We start from the raw sequence: 20,777 nt of genomic DNA, 5'->3' as shown, positions 1-20,777 counted from the left end.
AGGCCTGTGACCACTAGCAGGCGAGACGATTGCAAACCAAAAGCAAGAAAAGCCCAGTAACATGGAAATTTGTCGTGTCCAATAAAGCAGCAACCTATCTCCCTCTCTGGCTCTGAAAACCCTCTACATCTCAGGGGCGCTCGACTCCCATTTAGACACCTGAATAAAAGCAGACATTCAAAATTGCTCAGCACGCTGGGTGTTGCTGTCTTTTGAAAACCTGGGCAAAAGTAGCATTTTAAAATTATATAGGTGAACAACCACGTCCTACCACAAATGCCTGACTCTGCTGGCAATGTGGGAAATGGTGAACAGCCTGTTAGAGAGCAGAGGTGAAGGTCTGTCATGCTCCTGAGGAATTGTGCTGGCACTGAATTAAAGCAGCTGGTAGTCGAGGTGGGTGGATGGATGGATGATTGACCTAGGTGTGAGTGCATAGGCCTATGGTCAACCCCTCACCGTGGGGTGGAGCTCCTACTGTGTGTGTCGTGATTATTGTTATCTGTGTGGGGCAGTGCACATAGGCCCTATTCACTCTTCTGTTTAAAACTCCTCGGGGGTCTCTTCACTCTTGATGTTATAGAAATCCTGCCTGGAGATGCAATCAGATACCCCACTGATAAGCACAGTATAGATACTTAGATTAGATACAGATCTGGATCAGTTTTGTCACAGAATTTCATGGTATCACTGCAATAACTCTGCATTGTTGTTGGAATGGCTCCTCTGTATAGCTGCTTCTCATGGCTATTTGCAGTCTATGATCAATAGCGGGGGAGATTCTAGAGTGTTTGACTTGCATGTTCCCCTCTTCCATGTCCTAATGATAGCTGCTCTTCCTTGTCACATAAGGACCTTCTTTTCTGGGGGCATACAGGGACTGTGGGCCCTCACATGCTCACTTTCAAACCCATGCAATGTTGACAGATCAGCTTTCTGTGTATTTAAAGAGGATCCCCAAAACCAGATTCTAGTGACCCCACACTCAGAGGGATGTAACCAATGAGGACAGTCTCCTCTCCAGCAGCTAATCTTAGGGTGTGTGTGCATCTGGCACACTATTGCAGCCTAGTCTCAAACGGATCCATAAAAAGATGGGCCTACAAGGTGAATCCAAGGGGATGCTCTCCCAGGCAAAGCTGCTGGAAGCCATCCTAAGCTGGTCCTGGCTGGGAGTTGCCTCCCCCCGGGGGCTGAGCAGGTAGGGGCTGTGCTAAACTGGCCTCCACTGGGAATGACTCTTTGCAGATTTTACATGGACTTATGCCAACCTGTTTCCTGTGGTGAGGTGGATTTTAAATGCTTTACAACAAGCAGCTCAAACTGCGCAGTCTCCTTGCAGTGACAATACCAGCTAGAGCTTACACCTCAGGCTGACGCCATCTGTTTCTGGAGCCGCTCTCTTACCCTTTCCAGCGGTGTTGTACCATTCCCAAGGCAGAGCTCAGTGGTTTCAGATCATTCATTGGCACCAAAAGGATTAGCAGTCGACGCCATTTACTGATTATGGTGGAGCAGAGGAGAAGGGGAGAATTGAGACCTGGATAGTTCTGGTTCCCTTTATATGAGGCTTTTTTTTTCCTTTTTTTTTTTTTCTTTTTTGCATCACTTTGACTTAGCAGTCAGAGAGGTGTGTGTTAAAATAGGTGGCTGGGGTGATGAGTGGGGGGAGAGAGAGACAAAGGGAGCATGAATTTCTTTAACTAGCACCAGTTTGTGTGGGTTTTTTTTTGGTTTGTTCTATGGGGGAGGGGAGGAGAGAGGAAGAAAGCATGGATACAGAAGGAGGCAGAGAGAAAGGAGAAGGGAGGAAGAAAACAGAGAGGAAGATGCTACATGGCAGTGGTTGGATACCCACACTTTGCATATTGACTTCAGCCCTCCGCTGAGCTGAAGCAGAGAAGCAACAGATCAGCAGCATGTATGACAAACCCTAAGGTAAAAGCAGTGCCAGATGGGGGGGGGGGGGAGAGAGGTAGAGCCCAAAGTCTCCAGTTTTAGAGCACCAGGGGTGGGGCAGGGTAGAGGGCAGGTGCACAGGGTAGAAGAGCAGCTGAATGCACTGACCAAAGAGCTGAGGGCTCACAATGGCAATAGGAGGTCTCCCAAAAACCTTATCAATGAAATGTAAGCATCCCTCCCGCCCACCAAGTAGAAAGCAGGTGAAAGCAGGAAAACGCAAACCCAACAGAATAGTGACCACCTGCAACAACTACCAGCCTGTCACAGAGCAGCTGCCTCAGACTTGGGGGGATGAATATTAAGGGTGAGAAACAGAACTGGATTCGCTTCTCGTTTCTTTCTGTACCGATCATTCGCTGTAAGGAAGGAAGCTAATCAAAAGGGCAGGGAATACTCGAGGGGTTCGGAGGCACTAGTAATGCTGTAAAATGAATCTGGGAAGGAAGCAAACACAGCCTAGGGGTGTGTCCCCCAGAGGAGGCCTGATACCTGCTGAGAGCGAAGCAGAGCTCCTCACGTGCATTAGCCCACTGTGCCGCCTTGGCAGGGGGAGCAGCGTGCTCCGATGGGGCAGGCATCCCCCCCCCCCCCTCACATAGCATTCAGAGGGAGGGGGAGCTCCTAGGAACTGAAGCACAGGAGGGTGTTGGGGGTACTGGCTTATGTGCTGCCACCTGACAGGTGTCCCCCCTGCTTTCCCAGCTCCCCACTGCTGCAGAGTTACAGGCGTCCGGCCGCCTCCTTGCCTAGGTATCTCCGCTCACACCCGCGCTGCAGCGGTAGGAGTCGCCCTCTGTCCCCACCTGCCTGCTCCAGACCCGCGCTGCCCTGTTTCCCTCCCCCGCCCCACCCCTTTTTTTTTTTTTTTTTTTTTTTTTTGATTTCTCATTTTAAGCCCTAACAGCGGGACCCTACTGTGCTTGTGCTCACCCCGCCCCCCAGGGGGCAGTGGGAATAAACACAAACCAGCCCTCTGGGTTACGTGGTAGACCCGGGGCAGGGAGGGGACGGAAATGCCGGACACCAGAAGCAGGAGCTGTCTGGTGCCCAGGGAGAGCGGCTTCCGCCGAGCGGCCCCGCAGGAAAGGGGCGGCCGGATGGAGTGCGCCGGGCGGGCGGCCGCGTGCAAGCCCTGACCCCGGGAGAATGGAGGCCTTTGTAACTGGGCCGTGGCCTCGCCCACTTCATCCTTCGTCTCTAGCACGGGACCGCTGTGCTACGGCCCTGACCGCCTCGCTGGGGACACCACATCTCTTCCAGCGGCTGCCTGCCTCTGCGGGTCTCCCTGGAATATGCGCTGGAGCGTGTATGAATATTTCAGACGGGCAGGGCTTGTTTGACAAGCGGGGACTGACACAGAGGCGAAAGGCACTTCCTTGAGAGGATGGGACAAATGTGTTCTCTATAAACGATTTGGGGAGGGGGGCACCGACCCTTATCTATCTTTCTGACAAGTGGAAACCCCGGAGGTTCTTGGTTCCCTTGTAGTTCTATGGCAGATAAACAGTGCTGGGGAGCGGTAGGAGGTTTTTGCCTTACGCTTCCCACTGGAAACACTGACAATTAATATTTTTAAAAATGTTACTTGGGTAGACCTGAGCAGATCATTCATAAATAATTCAGCAACTGTCGTCTCTTATTGCTCCCAGAATACCCCACGAACAGAGCTGTTTCTTCTCATGACTCCTGATTCAATTACTTCTCTTAACTCCGTCGACTGACCTCAGCCTGTTGGCTGCAAGTATACCGTATTTGCTATTCAAGCCGCATTGTTCGAGCTCTGATTAGTCAGTTAATTGTGATATTTCTTCCTGGTCCCTAATTGGATGACTTCACAGGTACTTCTGGCACAAAGACTTGCGTGTGCTGATTTAAAATTTGGTGGCTGTACATACTTTGGTGGCTTGCTTTAGAAACGCATTTTCCATGACCACTTGCTCAGTGAAACAGGAGCATGTGAATGTTCGCAGAGAGCTAACATAAAAGGGGTATGACTATAGCGGAAGCAAATTAATGTAAAACTCGGAGTGAATATTGCTGGATTTGTGCACCATTCAGATAGCTCTATAAGTCGTTGCTGGTACAAATCCTTAATATGGGTTAATAACTAAATTAAAAACCCTGCAAAGGGTTTCATAGGTTACAAACTACCCCATACTTATGCTTATCCCAATAATCATTTAAAAATGTATTAAAGTGTATTTAAAGCTGAAACCCTGTAAACATCTGACACTTCTCACTGTTTGTTTCCTTTTTGTGCTTCACAGTTTTGATCAATTCCACCTTCTGTCTCGAGGCGGTTTCACTTCCCTGCTCTGGGCCTGCACTACCTTAAAGTTTCAGAGTAGGGGCCTGTTAGTTTGTATCCGCAAAAAGAACAGGAGTACTTGTGGCACCTTAGAGACTAACACATTTATTAGAGCATAAGCTTTCATGGGCTACAGCCCACTTCATCGGATGCATAGAATGAAACATATAGTAAGAAGATGTATACACATACAGAGTAGGTGGAAGTTGTCATACAAACTGTAAGAGGCAAAGTTGCTCACTTTGACTTTTTGGGTCTCTCTGCAGCTGTCTCATGCGGCCCTCTTTAAGCAGCCGGGTGCAAGCAGCTGGATTTAAATTCCTCCCAAAACAAGGTTTATTGAAACTTCTTAAAAGTCAAGAAGACATTTCTACTCGTATGGAAGTTTGGAATCTCCTCCACTCCAAGCTGTCGTAAACCTATAGGGTAGAAACCTACAAGTACTTGACGAGTGTTCCTTTAACCCATCTTTACAAAACTCCTGATCCTGCTTGGGGGAAGAATATGGGCCTATTATAAACCCTATCAGCCTTCTCTGCCCCATTAATAGGAAACTGGTCCTTATAATCCAGCTAGTCCAGCTGCTCGTGCTGTCTCTGTCGCTGCTGTACATTATTGCTCCTCTCCATGGTTGAATACAGTTTATAATAGAAATACCTGCTTACTAATTAGCGACTCTATCTGTTAATTGCTTATTTGTTAGAGCATGAATTAGTAAGCAGCCGTTCTCTGGGCGATCACTCTTTCTTTCGTGTGTGTGTGTGTTTAACCTTGGGTATGATTCTTGTTCACACGATGAATCAATCCCTGCCAGTGCGCCTTTTGCAAGTGCAGTTTTTCCTTTGGGTGTAACACCTCTCTCTCTGTCTGGCGGCGGCACAGGTTCCCATCAGCGATCCCAGGGACAGAGGGCTGAGTAACACCTCCGCCGGGGGTTCACTGTACCAAAGTGTGTGATTAGCAAAGGCAGCTACTTTCCTTAATGCTCTATTACAAAGTGTCTTCTAAAATCGCGGATAACTACGGCACCGATGATGCTGGTCTAGAAGCATATTTGGGGCCAAGGCACTAGGAAATCTCCTGCCTTGGAGAAGACTGGATATGTCTAAATACCTTACCTTCAGGCGGACTCTTGAGTGGGTCACTTTGTTTTTTTTTTTAAATAGGGCTCGAGAGTTGAATGATCCTCCTAGAAAATATTCCTAGCGGAACAATCGTACCCACTCAGAGAGGTTTCTAGAGATCTGGCTTTACAGCTCTAGAAGGAAACAGCCGGCTGCGCGAGAGACCTCGGGAAAATGGAAACTCCCCTATTTCGGCTTGCCAGGGATAACTTTGCTGGCGGCTTCTCCGTTCGGCATTTGCTGATTCCCTGCGCCAAGGGAAAGGGGAGAGGCTGGAGACACGCAGAGAGGCTTAAATCCCCTCCCTTGTTAGAGTGTAGTTAACCGCCCCCTTCCCAGTCCTGAAAGATCCTACCGGTATGGCTATCCAAGCCGTGCCCACACGCAGAGATAAATAACAGTGACAGGATAACGCAGGGATAACGAGACATACCCGGGGGGGGGGGGGGGCGGGATCTCTAACCTTCCCTTCCCTGCCTCCCCCAATAATCCAGATATCTTGGAATTCCTGATTCGTCTTCGCATGTTTACAAACCCACCGCAAAGAGAGCTGATACAGTCTGCTACTATCTGGAATACAGCTCCTCCGAAACCTCAGCCGTGTGCGCGGTGAGAATAATCTGAATGGGTTTCTCTCCTGAAAAACGTCAGGGCACTTGCAGTATCCCCCACAGGTTCCCTGCTAACACATCCCCCACCCTGAGTCGCGCTGTCTAATCTGCTTCCTGCACAGGCAGGTTGCGAGGAATAAAGAGCGGCGTCCTTCCACGGGAACTCGGGCCAGGGGGCTCGATATTTCATGAGGCAGATTTGGCTTCGATTGGAAGCAAAACTCAGCAGAACTCCTCTCCCAGCAGCTCCTATACCCTCCCTGTTTAATATTGCAACCGCTTCTCCTACATCCTGGCTCCATCTTCCCTCCAGCCCCCGAACCAATCGTTTTTAACAACACTGGGGTGGGAATAGATTTGATTCTAGGAGCAACTTTGATTTAATACTCCCCCTACAAGGATGTGAAGGGGGAGGGGGGTGTTTGTCTTTCACATGGTGTTCATGGAGGGAAAAGAAGCTTCCTGACCTACTGAACAGAAGTAAGACTTTTGCTCCACCACCTAGGAGCAGAGGGGACAGCTGGAGCATCTCATTCACTGGGGCCGAGGAGAAGCGCCTTCTTTCCGCGAAACCAGGCAGAGACGTTGACAAGAAAGGCGGAGTTCTGCCACCGAGGCTCTACAGGGACCTGCAGCAATTGGATTATTAATTATTATTATTATTATTTATTATTCGAGGGGGTTGGTGTATTTTCCCCCCACCCCTCCGGATTGCTCTCCGCCGGGCTGCAAACTCGGCCGCGGGAGGTTGTCTTTCCCGTTGCCCTGCGAGGAGCACGAACGCACCAGGCGGCTGGCTGATTGCAGCGAAAGCATTAAGGAGCAGAAGGCAGCCTGGTGTAGACTCACCCGCTCCTCCACACGGCTGCCTTCGCGGCCGAGCCCCAGCGCGCCTGCAGACATGAAGGATGGGTAAAGGGAGCCTGGCGCGCCAGCAGCCTGACACACACCTGGACAATGTGCACATGCACGCCCCGCGACGCCAGCAGACGTGCAGTGCAGACACATCCCACACAACCCCACCTGTGCTCAAGCATCCAGGCGCGCTTGCACCACATGCAAATGCGCAGCCGTGGAACACAACCATGCACGGATACGTGTGCAGAAACATATACACTACACACGCACACCCCCTTGCCTCCCAGGAACTATAAGCGTGCAGGCCGTGCAACACACCCAACACCCCGGTGCACCAACAGCCACACCCCGTGCGTTACCCACCTAGGCACCCTGCCTGCACACATGCTTACTGCACATCACGGCCACGTACCCCAATGCTACACTACGGACACGGTCCAAGCTGTCTGTGTCGCACACATCCCCACGCTCATTGCACCAAGCGTGTGCACCACCAGCTCCTCCCGTCTCCTCTGCCCGGGGCCTCGAAGCCGTGTGTGTCCCCAGGATGAATGGATCCTTGCCTGGTTTCTGACATTTCTCTGCAGGGGAAGGGGGAAAAAAAGGAGAAAGAATGCGAAAGAAAAGGAGGAAAAAGCCGCGCAGATGCGGGTTTTTGTTTTTTTTTCCCCCCAGCCCTGTTTTCTTTTCTCTAATTTGTCCTCGGGGAGGCCGGGGAATTGGGCAGGAGGCAGGGCTGTCTTCAAGCACAGCCGATTTAATTGGCTCCCCCCCTCTTTAACTGGAGGGGGGAACCAAATAGTGGAGAGGAGTCAAAAACTGAAAAGCCCAAAGGGGGGACGGAGTGGGGCGGGGGGAGAGGCAGAACTTGCAGCCGGGGCTTGAAGGATTATAGATTCAATTCGGGGGAGAGGCGCCGCGAACAGAGGAGCCACAGTCACTCCCGATCTGCGCAGGGGCCCAGGACACCTCACTCCGCAGGTCAGCCCGAGGCGGGAGCGAAGAGGCTAGAGAAGCCGGCGGCCAGAGGCGCCCAGCTCGCAGGGGTGGCCGAGTCCCTGCCAGGGCGAGCGGCATTCAAAGGGGCCAAGTGAAGCCGGATCCAGGCACTCGATGGTACAGGGGCACGCAGAGTGAGCCTCAGAGGCCGCAACTGGCTTGAAACTGCGGGTCCAATATCTTGGGGCGAAGGAAGAAAAGAATCAACCCCCCCGCCCCCCCGCCCGGACTGTCACACTGTGGGAGGAAGGGGCGGGGCCAGGACCTGTCAAGCGGTGTCTCCAAAACCTCCTGCAAGAAGAATCCAACTTTCTCCAGCCTCCTCAAGCCGCCGCTGGCTTGGCAGCTCGTAGCCACCAACTGCTAGGAAAGGGGGAGAAGGGCGGGGAGGGGGGGGACAAAACCATTAAAAAGCCCCCATCAAAACCAGTCAACACGACCTCAGGGAAACTTCGGGAGCCAGAAAGATCTGCCAGGTTGGCTGGGGGAAGGGAGAGAGAGGGGGAGGGGAGAAGAGCCGAGCGGAACAGCAAAGCACTAAGCAGGGGGCCTGTGTTGTAGCGATTCCTCCCCCCCACCCCGGGCTAGCGGGGCTGATGTGATGCACCTGGGCGACGCCGGGCTGGGGATCGAAGCTCAGCAGCTGCGGGAAGCTACTGGGAGCTGCTGTTAAAAAAACAACCCTCCCTGGCTGTAATGAATTACAACACCGCCCCTTCCCTGAAAGAGCTGGAGACTAAAAGAGAGAGTCACCTATTCCGCCCCCTCCCCTCCCTCCCTCCACCAGCTGGATCGCAGCCTCCCCCCACCGCTTTCTCCTCCTCCTCCCTCACTTCCCCTTGTTCCTTCCTGGGGCTTCAGCCAGCGCCTCCTTAGTGGCAGGGAGAGGACTCTCAAGTTGGCCCCAGTTGGCAGCCAGTTTGGGAAGCCCGGGAGTTCAGGAAGCGCTTGGCGTTTCTTTGTGAGCCCCCACCGCCGCCCCCTGTGACAGGAGCGGGGCAGAGCCGCGGCTGGAGTTTGTCTGGGTTCTGCTCCCCACTTGGAGCCGTGTCTTCTGGGCACGGTGTGATCGTGCGTGTGTGTGTGTGAGTGCGAGGTTGGGTTTATTTTTCTGGAGCTCCTAAGGAGCCTGGGAGGAAAGAGGGGCCCTGGTTTTGGTTTTTCCACCTTCCCTCCTCTCTTCTCTTCCCCCACCCCCGGTTTATTTTTAACTACTGCTCCTATTTTGGGCTATTTTTTCCCCCTTCGTCCAAGTTGACTGTGCAGAGATCGGCGACTTCCAGGCGGCGCTGGCTGACTTCGCTGGCCGGGCTGAGGCGCTCTGAGCCCGGGCAAGCCTCTCCTGGATCCCTCCCTGCTCAGAGGCTGTGGATGAAGTAGCTTTCGCCTGTTTCTCGTTTCCCGCCGCCGGATGCTGCCTGGCTTTTTGGGGGCTGCCTTTCTTCGCCGGCTATGAGGGATCTGCTTTGAAGATGGAGATGATTTGTTTTTTCTTGCTGGCGGTGGTGCCGGTGTCTATCCGGGGAGACGGGGTTTACGGTAAGAGACGTTATTGTTCTATCCCGGTTTGGGAGGGGCGGGGGGCGGACAAGGCTATCGGATCCAAGTTAAAAAGCACCTGCAGGAGAAAGTCAATGATGCTGGTGGCAGACCGGGGGAGGAGACTGATGCAGCAATAGGGCTTCCAGACCCTGTCGCCACTTCCTAATTCCTGCCTGGAACCCTGCCCTGGCCGCCTGAAATGTACGAGAGCGGGGAGATTGCACCGTGTAACCCTTTCCGAGTCTCTCTGGGTGGATGCTGTTTAAGGGGAAAAGCAGCAAGTTGTGTCCCATGGATCAGCCCTGGGTCTCTTCCACCCCACGCCCCCCTTGCTCAAGGAAGAGACGTTCTAGAGCAGAGATTTGGCTGCAAAACTCGGTGTCACTCTTGTACTGACGTTTGCAACAAGAGCTGAAAGTTGCAATCTTTCCTCTTGGTTTTGTTTGCCTCTGTGCTGCCTTGTTTCCCTCGTCCGAGGACACCACGTCTGTTGGCTCTTTGCTGCTGGGCTTCCTTTGCCTTTAATCTTCCTAGCTGAGGCCGTATGGGAGAAAAGCTCGGTTGGTGTGTGCGTGTTTGGTGTTGAATACTCTTCTAACCGGTCTGGCTTTTATTATCCTGCTGATCTGACAAAGGGCCGCTGCACTAGGAGCCCCCGCTATCACCTGCTGCAGGGAAAGTAGTACAAGACAAATAACATAAAAGTGCTTGTGGGGGCGGGGGGGGGGATGGATGTCAGTCCACTCAGCGCTGGGGGTTTTGAAAGCAAGCGGGTCCCAGGTAATTGCTGCAAGAGTCAGCGCACGTGCAGGGAGGCTATTAGGAGCTAGATAAGAGAGATGCTCAGGGAGCCGTGATCGAGGTGTAGACTGGATGCGCCTGGCTGGGTTAAGAAAGCATCTCGCCCAATCCCCAAGGATGGTACAGTGCTCAGATCTAACTGAAAGGGGCGGTGGGGGTGACTTTGCCTTTAAATCCTACTGAGCTGTGTTACTTTGCTGTCATTCTTTAAAATTATTTCCTTGGCAGGGCTCAGGTTTAGCTGCTTTTTGTTGTTGCCCATTTGCAAATGAATGCAGGCAGCGAGCAAACGGCAAGCGCAGATGACACCCAGCGTAGTACGGTTCCCACAGACATAGATTATTTATCCCTTCAGCTTCCAGGAGGGCAGCAGGGATGACCAGCAACACATGCTGATGAGAACAGTCCTCTGTCCTGAAGACAGGCTCCAAGTTAACAGTACACCCAGGATTTGCTTTGGCAAGCACTGCAGTTCCAAAATACAGCCTCCCTGCCCCCCTACTGACTCTCACAGTTTTTTGCTTTACAAGGAGAGCTGCATTTCCAGCAAATAAACTACTCTTCCCCCCCTCACCCCCTCGGACATGCCTCTGACAACAAGCCTGCTTTATCTTGGCTTACAACTCCATTGTGCCTTGCTATAAAGTTCCTCTTGAAGATGTGCCTTTTCCTCTAACAAAGAAAGCGCTCTGAGCATAGACCTTCAGTGAGAGGGCTCCCAATCCCTGTGTGTGTGTTGGAAGGTTTTAGCTAACCTCTTGTTTGAGCTCTGGTAATGCAGAGTCCAGTCTCACTGACTGTGGCTAAGTCTTTGTAGGTCACTTTTTTTTAATGATGTATTTCTCTGATGAGAAACGAGTCTTCCTCTCCCCCTCAGGGCTGGGATGTTAATTTGAGTTTACATCTGTTTTGTACAATAACTACTTTAAGTAGAAGCTTTACTCTTTTTTTTTTTTTTTTTGGAATGTGTGTGGGTAGAGGAGGGATTGCAGGTTCAGGGGGAAATTGGCGGAAGCACCCAAGAGCAGTGAGATGGGGAGTCTAATGTATTTACGGCAACAGAAAGATGGTATGTGCAGGTTTTTTAATCCCTGAGGATGGGTATTGTGCTCCGGGACAGACTTTTATTTTTAATTACTACGAGTGCTGCCGTCCAACTGTAACTAGTTTTCTTTGCTTTAAAAGGCCTCTTCAATGAGTTTTAAGCGCTCTCACGCTTGTCTCACTCCTGTTCTGTTTACACCTTCCTTCAAATGTGGTTTATTATGCTGTTCATCCAGCCACCCATGCCAGGGAATTCATATTTTAGCAGAGATGCTGCAAAACTAGATCTTCAGAATATCTTTCTGATGTTTTATTTTTTTCAGAAAGAAAGAGACAGATACACTGAGATGAAGGCATCCTTTAAAGTCAGAATGGTGCACTGCCAATATTTATTTTGCTATTTCAACTGCACAAATAAAGGAAAAATCCAGCCGCCTCCTCCCCCCCACCCCCCCTACCCCTTAAGCTATCTGTCAAGAGAATCAGGGATTTTAATATAGAGCTGTCTCTGTGAGTACAACTCAGAACATTGGATGCTGAAGTCAGCACACCACAAACTTTTATGGTGACTAATAGTTTCAGATCCTCTTTTCCAATCCTTCCTCCAGTCTCTTTCCTAACACTTGCTCTGTGCACTCTCCAGCCAGAGCTGTTTGTTTAGATGTGAAATTGCTGTTATTGCTGGCTCACCCGGTGCTCGAGTGAGGCCATTGTATTTGCAAGAATGTCTAAAACTGGATTAGAGACGCACACTTCCCTTACTTTTGTCCTACATCTTAATCTCCAGCTATAGCCCCAAGCTAAATATAGTCGGAGTATTTTGTGGTTGAAATGCTTGTCTCATGTGGCACTCAATGTGGGAATATTGGGAATTCAAGAATCTTGTTTCAGAACATCTTCCTTCTTTTGAAATATTCTAATGGCGGAGATGGGAGCGGAAGAGAGGCATTTGTAGGAGGATTATAAATATATTTTATTAGAGTAAATCTAGTGTGATTTAAATCAGATTAAACCAGATAAAATAGCCATGTGATGTACCCTTTAAATAATACACCCCCCCCCATGGGTGTGCACAAAAGACTTCTGTCTAGGAGAGCTGAGTTGTTGGAGAGGTTTATTGAGATTGATAGTATAAATAAAATGTATGTGAGGCATTGTAGGGGAAGAAGTGCCTACAAAGGAGACTAAATTGAATTAGGAGTCAAGGTACTTTTATCCTGTTACCTGAAGAGGCTTGTTACATAAATTGGTGTTTGTTATAATGACTGAAGCATGTCTGAAACCCAATAATCTTCCCTCTCCTTGTTAGCTGATTCCATCTGTTCAACCCTGTTTGCTAAAAGGGCACAGTGAGGCTAGTCAAATCAGTTCATATAGTGTAGTGTGGCAGTTCAGTGGCCAAGAGACAATGCTTACTAGCCCACTGCTGACTGTGTGATAGACCCAAACCCCAAATGGTGTGTGTGTTTCCAGACAGCTAGCCATGCTCATGCCTCCAAGCCACACGCTGAGGCAAGCAGCAGGTAGTGATACACTTACCAAATGATGCTCCAAAATGCAGAAAAACAGACAGGAGGAAATGCATCCCCTGGCTGGGAAGCTCTGAACGTTTAGAGCAAAAGAACCAAAACGTGGAGCAGGGAGGAGTCTCTCTGGCTGTTCCTCTACAAATAACGCATTGGAGTTTTTGAAGTGAGATGGGGTGGGCGGGGGGACGGGACGGGACGGGGACATGCCCTTTTCCCATCACTTTATTTAAAGTTGGCCCCGAGGACTTCAAAATCTTCTCCAGCTTTGTCTTAGGCTGCTGCTCCGCTTACTCTATGTACAGCAGTTCACAAGCATTGATGGAGTGTTTTTATTGATACGCTGTCAGCTTCCCAATGTTAACATACTGCTTTTGAGCTGAGTCAAAGATGGTGGGTTGCTGTCCATTCCACCCAAAGCCCTCCAGCTGTAGAAAACAAGAGAACTACCTTTCAGGAATGTCTTAGGGTAGAGATAAGGGCTCTAGCAACATGCTAATGGGATGAAAAGGAAGATTTTTAGCCTGGATATCAGGGCAAATGTCCTGAAAGTAAGATGTGATGGCCTCTTAACAGGAGGGGCTGGAAGAGACCTGTCATTTGGGATATATAAATCTGACTGGGCATAGTGCTTGCAATATGGAGCAATCCTGTCTCGGCCTCTGAGGATGGATCTAAATGACCAGTAAATCTCTCTCTCTGAAGATATGACCCTGTGAGTCAGCTGTAGATTTCTCAGTCTGATGGGGTGGGCTGCAGGCAGCATAAAAATCTATGGGAGAATCTTTCCTTGCTTCTGTCATACGAGTGCTTTGGGGAAACATGTCCTAGGCTAGCACACAAACCCTCAATCTCTTTCATTTAATCTGTTTCATTTCAATGCTTTGTGTTTGTTTCCTGGTTCCTGACCCCTTGTCTCTTAGGCCAGGCCTACAGCTTCTACATCACCTTCACCCAAGCAGGATGACTCCTCATCTCTTGCAAGCTCTGTGTGCTTCAGTGTTGGGCTGTGAGTGCACACAGCTACACTGTAATATTAATCTCTAGCCAGCTGATCTGAACCAACAGCTCCTTTCCCTCCCCTTCCTTTGTCCAGATGTTCTACCAGCTGAGCCACAGTGCCAGATGGCATGCTTTGCAGCCTCTTTGCCATTCCGCCCATCCCATCCTTCGGGGCTGCTTCTTTAGGGCCCAATCCTGCTTACATTGAAGTTGATGAGTTTGAACGTTGACTTAACTGGCAGCAGGGTTGCGTCTGTAAGCTGCTTCTTGTCTGATTTTTATTTTAGAAGGTGTGTTGTAGGTAGTTTGTATAAATACAGCGTCTCTCTTGGCTCTACTCAATGTGTCCCTTCCCCTGTGGTCAGTCAGTCTTCCTTGTTAGCCATTGGATTTAGGTCAAAAATACCCTTTGTCTTATATCTATAAATTGCCATTTATGCCTGTGGTGCTGTATAAACATAATCTCCCACAGCATGCAGGTTGGGCCAACTCTTCCTGAGCCTCTCCAGCAACTCCTTAATATCAGTGAGCTAAGTATTCTCAGCACCACTCTACCAATCCAGCTTGACTCATCCTGCCCTCCTCCTGTTGTACAGCATGCTGGTTCCTTCCCTTTGCATAACCAGAGCCCTGTTTTAGGTCAGTGGAACTGTGCTCCAAACAAACCCTGGGATTATTTTAATATGCAGTACTTGGAAACTGACATTATCCTCCTGACAGGTTGTTTGCAACTTACTGGTAGAAGTCAAAATATTTCACTGTAGGTGTCATCAGAAACCACTATCCTATGCTAATTTTTGTGGGAACTCGAAGACAGATGTTGAATAATTTGACATGAGCAACATAGTTTATAAAATTATCACCATGTCAGGTTTTTGTCGGATTTTGTGGAAATACATATTTCAGATGACTTGAAAAGAGTATGACAGAAGGGTGTGTGGATACAGTAAGCAGCTCCAAAGGAAAACCCAAGGTGCTGCAGGCAAAGGCCCAGGTGGTTCAGTAGGTGGTGCTCTTCCCTATGAGTCTCTTCTACCAAAGAGGTACATCAGCAGTGGTGACTGGGCACGGCACTGCTGGGGCCGTTCTCTTTCGAGTATGAAGTCAGACTGCTACGTAGCTATTAACGATCCTATGACACTTCCTGTAAGCCAGAGCACTGGCCCTCGTGCCCTGCACAGATCTCATTTTGCGTAATTCCATTTCACTTTCCTAAATTCATTCTGCAATTTCAATTATAGAAATTATTTGTCATTCTTTTATCTCTGTCTGCCCCACGCTGCACCTTCTATTTCCCCCCCCCAAAAGAATTTCAAACCCCAACAACAACAAAAAACCTTCCACACCACTCTAATTAGCTGGGCCTGGGCTACACTTACAAGTTTTGCCAGCACAGCTATGGCGGGGGGGGGGGGGGAACCTTCGTACCTGTGCCAACAAAAACCTCAGCATAGATGCAGTTTGTTCAGGGAACTGGTATAAGCTATAACAACAAAAGGATTCTTTTACTGGTATAAGCTTCATCTCAACTAGGAGGGTTTGAACCAAAAGTTCAAATCCCTGATCCGATGGCTATTTTATAATTTATACCCCATGGACCAGTGTCGAGAGGCAGGATTGCGAGAGACCTGCCTGATGCTACCCAATAGTCCAATGGCTAGGACGCTTTGTTGGCATGTGGGAGGCTCATGTTCAAAACCCGCCTCCATGTTAGGCAGAGGGGGGAATTGAACTTCGGTTTCCCACAACCCAGGTGAGTGCCTTAGTAACTAGACTAAAGGTTATAAAGGAGCCAGCTTTCCCCTCCCCCAGTTTTGTGACTGGTGCCTAAGTCCTGCAAAAATGTTTTGGCTGAAACTATTTGGTGAATTTGGGTCAAATCCCCTAATGGTTTTGGGTGGGCTGAAACTGCCTTTTTTGGCAAATAAACTATTTATCTCCAATTTTACCCAGTTCTACCAGCAAAGACTTTCTAGTGTGGACAAGGCCTTAGTGTTACTGGTGCAAAATGGTTGCTGGGAGCCATCCCCAGATGTGACGGCTTATCAGTTCCAGGTGAATGAGTATACTGTTTGTAATGTGCTTTTCTCTTTCCAGATGAAAGGCATTGTACAATGTTATTTTTTGTTAGAAACACAGCAGGTGCATTCACCTAAAAATACCTTGGCGTGCCTATCGTCTCTCTATTGAGTGTTTAGCATGTTCACCAAAGCTGAGACTAGGCTTACTGAGAAGAGCCTTCCAAACTTTCCGCTCCAGAGTGTTCTAGGCCCGGAGTGCAAGAGCCCCTGACCCAGTCACCCTTGTCCAGGTGGTGGCTGCCAGTGCTGCATTAGCAAGTTGTTTCATTCTGAACCGAGCCAATATCCTCCAGGCTTGGGGGATGTGGAGCTGACACCAGGTAGCAGAATGCAGATCTGGCGGATCCACCAGGAGAGAATGAGACATGGTAAGGAGTGCGGGGAGAAAGGGAGAATACTGGTGGGTTTTTGTGTGTGTGTGCACCGGTGTTTAATTAGAGAGATCTACCCAGTCAGGCTCTAAAGTGTTTGTTTAATTTTTTAAAACTGCTTTAATCCTCCCTTTCATTTAAGAGACTCAAAGGTTTGCTTTCGAGCCAATAATTAGCTTAGCAATAAAAACGCTTCTAAAAATGCTTGTTACTCCATGGAGGAGATCAAAACCACAGCATACATTAATAATGAAAGGGATCAATAGTTGGAGCAAGGGAAGGGGAACACGCTAGTCCTGGCTCAGTAAAAGAGTTAAGTTAGAGAAGGACCACTACCAAAGAGGTAATGGGTTACTTGGGAGTCCTGCTGAGCACAGCCTGGCAGGACTTGTTGTGAGGCAGTGACTTTCCTTGCCTTGCAGTGTGTGTTCCAAGAAACAAGGGCCCTGATTCTCCTTTTGCTCACTTCAGTTTTATACTGCTGCAATTCCATTGACATCAGTTGTGTTACTGTTGATTTTACACCAGTGTGCGTGAAAGTTGAATAAGGCTACAAATGAGCTGCAGCCACTGCTGTTCTGCTCCATCTGTAGAGCGGAGAAGTGTCCATCAGCATCAATTCCATTGCAGTATATGGTTCTGTATGAACATCTGCTATGGATCCTGCTTCCCTGAGCTTTTCCAACCCTTGTTCTGGTCTGGCCTGTCTCACCTCCGTCCACTCAGGTTTTTCACTGGCCACAGGTGGGTGGGTGCACAGCGGGCTAGGGAGTCAGTGTTGTTGATTCACATCTGACCAGCAGGGGGAGCTCTTGCCTACAGCATTCCTTATCTGTAGTTTCGAAAGTTGTGTGTCTGTGTATCTGTCCTAAAACCTGAGTTCCCCAGGGATCAGATGAACTTGCAATTGCTGTTTTCCATTCTAGTAGAGGTCATCTGAATCGTTGTCACTTGTGCCACGTTCCCACTCATACACACGCACTTGTGAGCGTGCATGTGTAGATACGCTTGTAAAACTGATGATAGTGAACTCGGTGAAAAATGATGAAAAGCTATTTGTTTTATTTCACTGCAGAATGCAAATGGTGCTTTTAGTGACAGTGACTCTCTACTTATGGGGAAGCTGGTGCATGTGTTTGTGTGTATGTGTGGGGAGGCCCTTTAAGTTGTCCTCTGTGTTTGGAGCTAAGGTTGCACTGAAACGTGCACTTGAAGCAAGACTAAAATCTGTTTCATATTTGAATGATTGAACTTAGCCTCCATGTTTGGCCCAGTACTGGCCTCTGAGGACCAACTGAATTTTCTACGTAACCTCCTTAGCAAGTAGTTTACTAATTTTGTGAAAAGAATAATTTTAAAATAGCTCCTTTGAAAAAGCTTGCTCTGTTCTCCTGTTTCTTCGGGTTCCTCTGGCCCAACTCCCACAACCTCCAAATTTCACAAAGTCCTGTTCTGATAGGCCACTTCTGTCCCTTTCCTGTTGTGCTAGGTACGCAGTACAAAGTGAACTTAAAGCAGCTAGAGATTGCTGCTGGAGAATTCCCCCTGTGTTAGCTCCCTCCTCCAAAGTGCCTGAGTGGACTGCGGGGCAGTGGAAAATCGGGCCCATCAAGTTATTCCCCATATTCAGGTTAAACTAATAAAGCTACACCGAGATTAGCCAAAGGAGTTGCTCAGATCCAGCAGCTACTTCCATTTTCCAATGCTGGCTGCCCAGTGGTGGTTGCCTCTTGACTATCTGTCTGTCTCAACTTTAGATCAGGGGTGGCCAACCTGAGCCTGAGAAGGAGCCAGAATTTACCAATGTACATTGCCAAAGAGCCACAGTAATACCTCAGCAGCTCCCCCACCCCGCTCCCAGCACCTCCCGCCCGCCAGTGGCTCCGCCGATCAGCGCCTCCCCCTCCCTCCCCGCACCTCCCGATCAGCTGTTTCGTGGCGTGCAGGAGGCTCTAGGGGGGTGAGGGGGAGGAGCAAGGGCACGGCAGGCTCAGGGGAGGGGGCAGAAAGGGGTGGAGAGGGGGTAGGGTCCATGGCAGAGCCAGGGGTTGAGCAGTGAGCACCCCCCAGCACATTGGAAAATTGGTACCTGTAGCTCCAGCCCCAGAATCGGTGCCTATACAAGGAGCCGTATATTAACTTCTGAAGAGCCGCATGCAGCTCCGGAGCCACAGGTTGGCCACCCCTGCTTTAGATACTTATATGGCCCCAGTTAGCATAGTATCTGAGCACCTTCTCCAGCATATTTATCCTTCTAGTACTGTCCTACCCCACAGAGATGTTATTACCCCCATTTAACAGATGGGGAACTAAGGCACAAAGAGACTAAGACTATGTCTATGCTGCAATTAGACACCCATGGCTGGCCCTCACCAGCAGACTCGGGATTGCAGGGCTTGGGCTAAGGGGCTGTTTAATTTTGGTGTAGACATTTTGTCTTTCTGGGACCCTTCCACCTTGCAGGGTCCTGGAGCCCAGGCAAATTGTGGTGCGCAAATGTCTGCACCACAAGTAAACAGCCCCTTAGTCCAAGGCCTGTGAGCCAGAGTCAGCTGGTGAGGGCCAGCCATGGGTTTTTAATTGCAGTGTCGACATACCCTGAGTGACCTACCCAGGTAGGAAGTCTGGTAGAGCAAGGACTTGAACGTAGGTCTACCAAGGCCTAGGTTAGTGCCTGAACCAGTGGACCATCCTTCCTTTCCTCTGCACAGATCCCTGGTCAGGCAGGCAGGCTGAGCAGCGGGGAATATGGAGGTGGGCTCTGGGAGGTGAGCAGAGATGAGGGGAGGAGGGATTTTAAGCAAGGACATGTGGTCTTTTTGGGAGAAGAGGCTGCCCTACGGGAGGGAGTGGTTGTGGTAGGGACCCTGATTGGACAGGAAGCCTAGTGTCTTTGCCCAGTGTCTCTGGTGCACTGGGGCAGCGGTGCCATGGACAGACTTTCATGTGCCAGTGCGTCAGCACAGAGACACTTGGCTAATTTGGTGCTGCTACCTGGGCTCTCGGGAACACCATCCGCTGAGGCTGAGTGGCTCTGTACCAGGGCATCGTGTGCTTCCCATAGCTCTACTGCCACCTTAACGTGCCAGGGGAGGCCTTTGTGCCAAAGTGCATTGGATCCACTTCATTCCAGGCCCCTGCTTTACCACCATTAGCTTTTAAACTTGGGCTGTGGCTGGAGAAGAGAAGTAGTTAAGGTTGAGCAGGGGAATGGATGAATGGAGTGTAAATGGGAGTTGAAAACCGAGCTACTTATTTCCATGCCTTTCCCACTTTGCCTTAGTGGGATATGCGGTCTAGCAACTTTAACAACAGTGTTTTGTGAGGGGATATATCATTTATCTGTAAATCTCTCTGGGGATTTCAGGAACTTTTAAATTCCTCTGAGCGGGGACCTTTGTGCTTGTCTGTGAAGTACCATGCACATTCTTGGTGTTAATAATAAAAGGCTGTAGACATGTGGTGATATCATTTTACTGGCTTCTAGGTGTAAGGGGAGGTGGACCATCAGGGAACTACAGTGGATCCTGAGAGGCCTGTCTTATAATGATCCCATACTTGCCTTTGCTAAGAGTAAAATTCCCCTTAGAGTGGCTGAAGTCCCCAGATGGCCAGGTCACTGCTCTGTAGCATTGGAATGCAAAGCTCCAGACAACAGATGGTTTCCTTGTGCTCTGAAATATTACCTAAGTGGCCTGTATGGATCTGGCCATTGTTATGTTTCCTTGTGCTTCTCTCTCATTTTGCAATACACTCAGAGATGCAGTGTGTCTTGCTGCCCTTGGTAGTCTATCCCATAGACTATCATCTTGCATATGGAAGGTCCCACAGAGCTCACTCGGTGACCATTGTATGTGTGAAAATCTGCATCTAGCCAGGGTAAAATGGCTTGTGATTTAAACCACTCTTTGGAACTATTTATAGTATAGGGTAATCGGGATTGAAGTGCTCCTGTTGGGGTACTGTAAATAGAATGTCAGGATGAGGATAGAAATCATCCCAAGTGTTACAATCTCTGTAATTTCTGTAGAGAAATTTTGCAAATGTTACACTGAGAGAAACTGACATAGTATTGAACATTAAAGTCAAGCTGCAGGATAAAGGTTTTGGATGTCTGTGGGTGAGTATAAAATACATGGATAGTTGTTTGCTGTTACTATTTATTACTGAAGAAATGGGCCTTTGCTAATTGGCAGAGATTGGTTTAACAAGATAAATCTGGATTGGAATACAGTGCATCACTTGTATGGTCTGGTGATAAAATTCAAAAACCCAGAATCTGTTTTTGATTCAGGCAAAGGCTCAGCGAGAAAGCATAATGGCAAAATGACTTGGACTTAAGAGAATGTGGAATGACATTTTTAATACTCACTCTGTGTGTTGTGTTTTTTCAAGAACCTGCAGGAAAGCAGTTTGAGGAATTACAGAAGCAAAGAATGATTTTTGCTGTTGAGTTTAGTGAACGGGCTGCACTGGGTGTGTGTGTATGTGAGAGACAGGGAGGGAGGGAGGGGGCGTGTTTTCCTAAAACTGATGGCAGGATAAAGA

At 49.2% G+C, this 20,777-nt stretch overlaps 1 protein-coding gene and 1 long non-coding RNA gene across 6 annotated transcripts in view; one reads left to right on the top strand and one right to left on the bottom strand.

Moving 5' to 3' along the window:
• Positions 1-4,418: 4,418 nt before the first annotated feature.
• Positions 4,419-7,568, bottom strand: LOC141984141 (uncharacterized). The gene is made up of 3 exons (XR_012638663.1): positions 7,276-7,568; positions 6,473-6,634; positions 4,419-5,642 (listed from the first exon to the last, which is right to left on the bottom strand). It is a non-coding gene; the product is annotated as an uncharacterized LOC141984141 (long non-coding RNA).
• A 1,191-nt stretch (positions 7,569-8,759) lies between these two features.
• MDGA1 (MAM domain containing glycosylphosphatidylinositol anchor 1) overlaps positions 8,760-20,777 on the top strand; it is a 196,767-nt gene continuing 184,749 nt past the window's right edge. For 2 of the 5 annotated variants that reach the window (XM_074949102.1, XM_074949099.1), the window contains exon 1: positions 8,765-9,401. In XM_074949102.1, coding sequence (XP_074805203.1) covers positions 9,335-9,401 — 67 coding nt within the window. In that variant the 5' untranslated portion in view covers positions 8,765-9,334. Of the gene's footprint in view, positions 9,402-20,777 lie in introns of all 5 variants that reach the window. The other 3 variants (XM_074949101.1, XM_074949100.1, XM_074949103.1) reach the window with 3 other exon arrangements.

This window comes from Natator depressus, chromosome 3, assembly GCF_965152275.1.
Source record: "Natator depressus isolate rNatDep1 chromosome 3, rNatDep2.hap1, whole genome shotgun sequence".
NCBI lineage: Eukaryota > Metazoa > Chordata > Testudines > Cheloniidae > Natator > Natator depressus.
Note: the sequence above shows the minus strand (reverse complement) of the source record. Positions and strands in the feature narration are given on the sequence as shown.